The following is a 3,182-nucleotide window of genomic DNA, read 5'->3' on the forward strand; positions in this document are numbered from 1 at the left end:
AAAAATTAATAAAAGTGTCGTGGATTAATCAATTACTGGTAAAGTGCTTCTAGCATTTTCAGTTGTGACTATGATTAGATTTGTATATGTAATATTTTATCATTGCCATTGTCATTTATTCCACTTTTGTAGCATAAACATGAGTTTCTGTTGTGACTAAACCACAATCTCAAAGTTCCTCTCAAATCACAAGGTAAAATTTACATATGTAATATTTTATAATGTATTTTAGCCTATAAAGTTTTGGTCCCTTCATATTAGTTAGTAATCTATTATTATTACTTTTTTTTTCTTTATATAAGCTTTCCAAATTGATAGGCCACGTAAAAAACAATTTTCATATATCTTTGAAAGGTGAATTGATACATTTTATGAAAAATCATGTAATACATTTTCAATTGATCAACAATAGTTGTATACACACTTCAGCACACTAGCACATGAACAAAGAAACTAGCAAAGCTGTTGAAAATAATCATCTCATCTATTTTCCCACACCTCCTAACATTATAACTATAAAAACCTTAAATAAAACATCATCCTTAATTAATTGTTTCCACTTTAGGCACATGCACAGGAAACTCATGAATCTCATCCATCCAAGGATTCTTCTCTTTTGCAGGATCAATGGTCCTCAATGCACGCCACACAGCACTGTTGCACTTGAATCCAGAACCAAATGCAATTTGCCAAGTCCTATCACCTTTTCTGATCCTACCCTTTGCTTCAGTGTATGCCAATTCATACCACAATGAACTACTAGAAGTGTTTCCAAACCTATACAAAGTCATTCTTGATGGCTCCATATGCCAATCACTTAGGTCTAGATTTTTCTCCAACTCATCCAGCACTGCTCTTCCTCCTGCATGGATGCAAAAGTGCTCAAAAGCTAGCTTAAAATCTGGAATATATGGCTTTATTTTCATCTTCAACACTTTCCTAGCAACCAAGGTAGCAAAAAACAAGAGCTGTTCTGACATAGGTAGGACTAATGGTCCAAGTGTTGTGATGTTTGTCTTAAGGGCTTCACCAGCAACAGCCATTAAGTCTTTTGAGAGTGCAACACCAACTGTTTTTTTGTCATCTTCTTCTTGGAAAACACAACCATAGGATTTGTTATCTGCACCTTTATGAGTTCTAACTGTATGGACCAATTGGTATTTGGCCTTTTTTCTGTCAGAAGATTTGTTTGAGAGGAGTATTGCAGCTCCTCCCATTCTGAAGAGACAATTTGAGACAAGCATTGATCTGTTGTTGCCAAAATACCAGTTCAGAGTGATGTTCTCCATGCTCACTACTAAGGCATAAGAGTTTGGGTGTACCTATAAATATATAAGTATCACAATTAGGTGATTAGTGAACTTCTTATAATATTTATATTATTTGACATCAAGTATATGTTATAAAGATCATAATCACATAAACAACATACTACTGGACTGGGTATGTTTTTGATGTAGTTACTATTGCAGATATATAACAGGAATTGTTGGTATATTACAGAGTCTTTAATTTCAATACTTCATTTTCCAAATTGAACATGTGGACATAGGCATATAAAACACTCCTAAAAGGGTTAAACTAGCTTTGCCATACTAATAAATAATATGCCTAGAAAATCTCAATAACATAGACTAAAACATGAGTGGCGATCCTCTCTAGTACATAAAAAATAAAAGAAAAACTAATATGATGTTATACTTCTACCTTTTAAATAAAATAATATAACACTTCTATCTTTAAAAATAAGAGCAAAAATGATAATTTCCCTCTCTAAAACATGGACCAGATGGACATGTGGAGTTGTGGACAACTGGTGTTGCAATTTGCCTATAGAAACCTCTTTGCATGAAGGTCCCTACTTCTGGTCCAAACGATGTTTAGAAAATCCCAAATTTCATGAATCTTATTATTAATTTTTATTTTGGCGCCATGTAGTTAGAGTCATATAAAGAGACAAGCATGATTCACTAGATCAAGTGATACCTGAATGATCATGAACTTAAAATAAAAGTGATACCTAACAGATACTTGGGTGGGGTACAAAAATAAAAACCAAATCATGATTGATAAGAAAAAAAAGTGTAAATAGACAAATTAGAGTGTGAATAACCTCAATCTCACTTGTGACACATGAATTATGATGAACTTAAGATGAACTAAAATTTAATTTTGAATGAATTAAAAGAAAATAAGTGCAAACCTGAAGGAGCTGCTTGGCCAGGTCTATAGAGAGTAGGCCAGCACTACAACCCATGCCACCAAGATTATAACTTTGGATATTCCCTCTTAACTTATAATGGTTCACAATCATCGCAGATAGAGAAGGTGTAGGATTAAACAAACTACAATTCACAACCAAAACCCCAATATCCTTAGCTTTCACCCCAGTCTTTGCCAAAAGCTGATCAATAGCACCAAACATAACTTCCTCAGCTTCTTTCCTTGCTTCAGCCATATTAGGATTTGGTGGGACCCTCAATATTGCTGGGGGCAAATAAGTCTTTTGACCCAAACCAGACCTCTCAAGTATCTTCTTCTGAAATGCCAAATTCTCATCTGAAAAGGTTCCAGTCAACACAGACCTATCCATGAAGGTTTCCCTAGTGCATATGCAATTTTCTTCTGGCTTGTAACATGCAAAGTCCACTAAGTAAACACCTCTTGGCCTGCTCATAAAGTAAAGGGTGGCAAGGAATACTATAAGGCTAGAACATAGAGTCACTGAGACAAGATTGAACTTGAGATTCTCCCATAGTTGGATAACATCATTGATAGAAGTAGTTGATAGATGAGCTGAAGCTACCCCTAAAATGGGTATGAGCAAAAGATACATAGCATTGGAGATTAAGATATGGTACCCAAGCTTCACATACTTAAGCCTCACAGATAGAAGAAAGTTTGGAAGCTTCCTTTTCCCTTGTTGAGATTCAACAGAAATTGTACCTGAATCTAAGTTTTGGTTCTTGTTATTTTCCATGAGGAGATAGGGAAGTGGATTTGGAAACTTGGGAGAGTACTCAAAAGAGAAGAAAACAAAGAATAATAATAGCAGTATAGAATGAAAAGATTATGGCTTTGGGTTTTCCTTCTCAACGGGAAATTTTCTTCAACTTTGGAGAAGAGTATATGTTTGCATAAACAAGTGAATGGAAAATAAAGGGAAGAAAGGTTAGTGTGTT

The 3,182-nt window shown here is 34.6% G+C and overlaps 1 protein-coding gene across 1 annotated transcript; it reads right to left on the minus strand.

The window, feature by feature from the left end:
* LOC109336347 (3-ketoacyl-CoA synthase 11-like) lies at nt 326-3,182 on the minus strand. Its single transcript, XM_019572886.1, has 3 exons — nt 3,061-3,182; nt 2,204-3,021; nt 326-1,322 (listed from the first exon to the last, which is right to left on the minus strand). The coding sequence occupies exons 2-3, from the start codon at nt 2,978-2,980 to the stop codon at nt 543-545; spliced, it is 1,557 nt and encodes a 518-aa protein (XP_019428431.1). The 5' UTR covers nt 2,981-3,021; nt 3,061-3,182; the 3' UTR covers nt 326-542.

The sequence above is a fragment of the Lupinus angustifolius genome, chromosome LG20 (genome assembly GCF_001865875.1).
Source record: "Lupinus angustifolius cultivar Tanjil chromosome LG20, LupAngTanjil_v1.0, whole genome shotgun sequence".
Lineage (NCBI taxonomy): Eukaryota > Viridiplantae > Streptophyta > Magnoliopsida > Fabales > Fabaceae > Lupinus > Lupinus angustifolius.

Coding starts and splice junctions, on each gene's coding strand:
- LOC109336347 (XM_019572886.1), bottom strand. CDS start 2,980: ATGGAAAATAACAAGAACCAAAACTTAGATTCAGGTACAATTTCTGTT. Junction 1,323..2,203: donor TGGCCAAGCAGCTCCTTCAG/GTTTGCACTTAT, acceptor ATATATTTATAG/GTACACCCAAACTCTTATGC.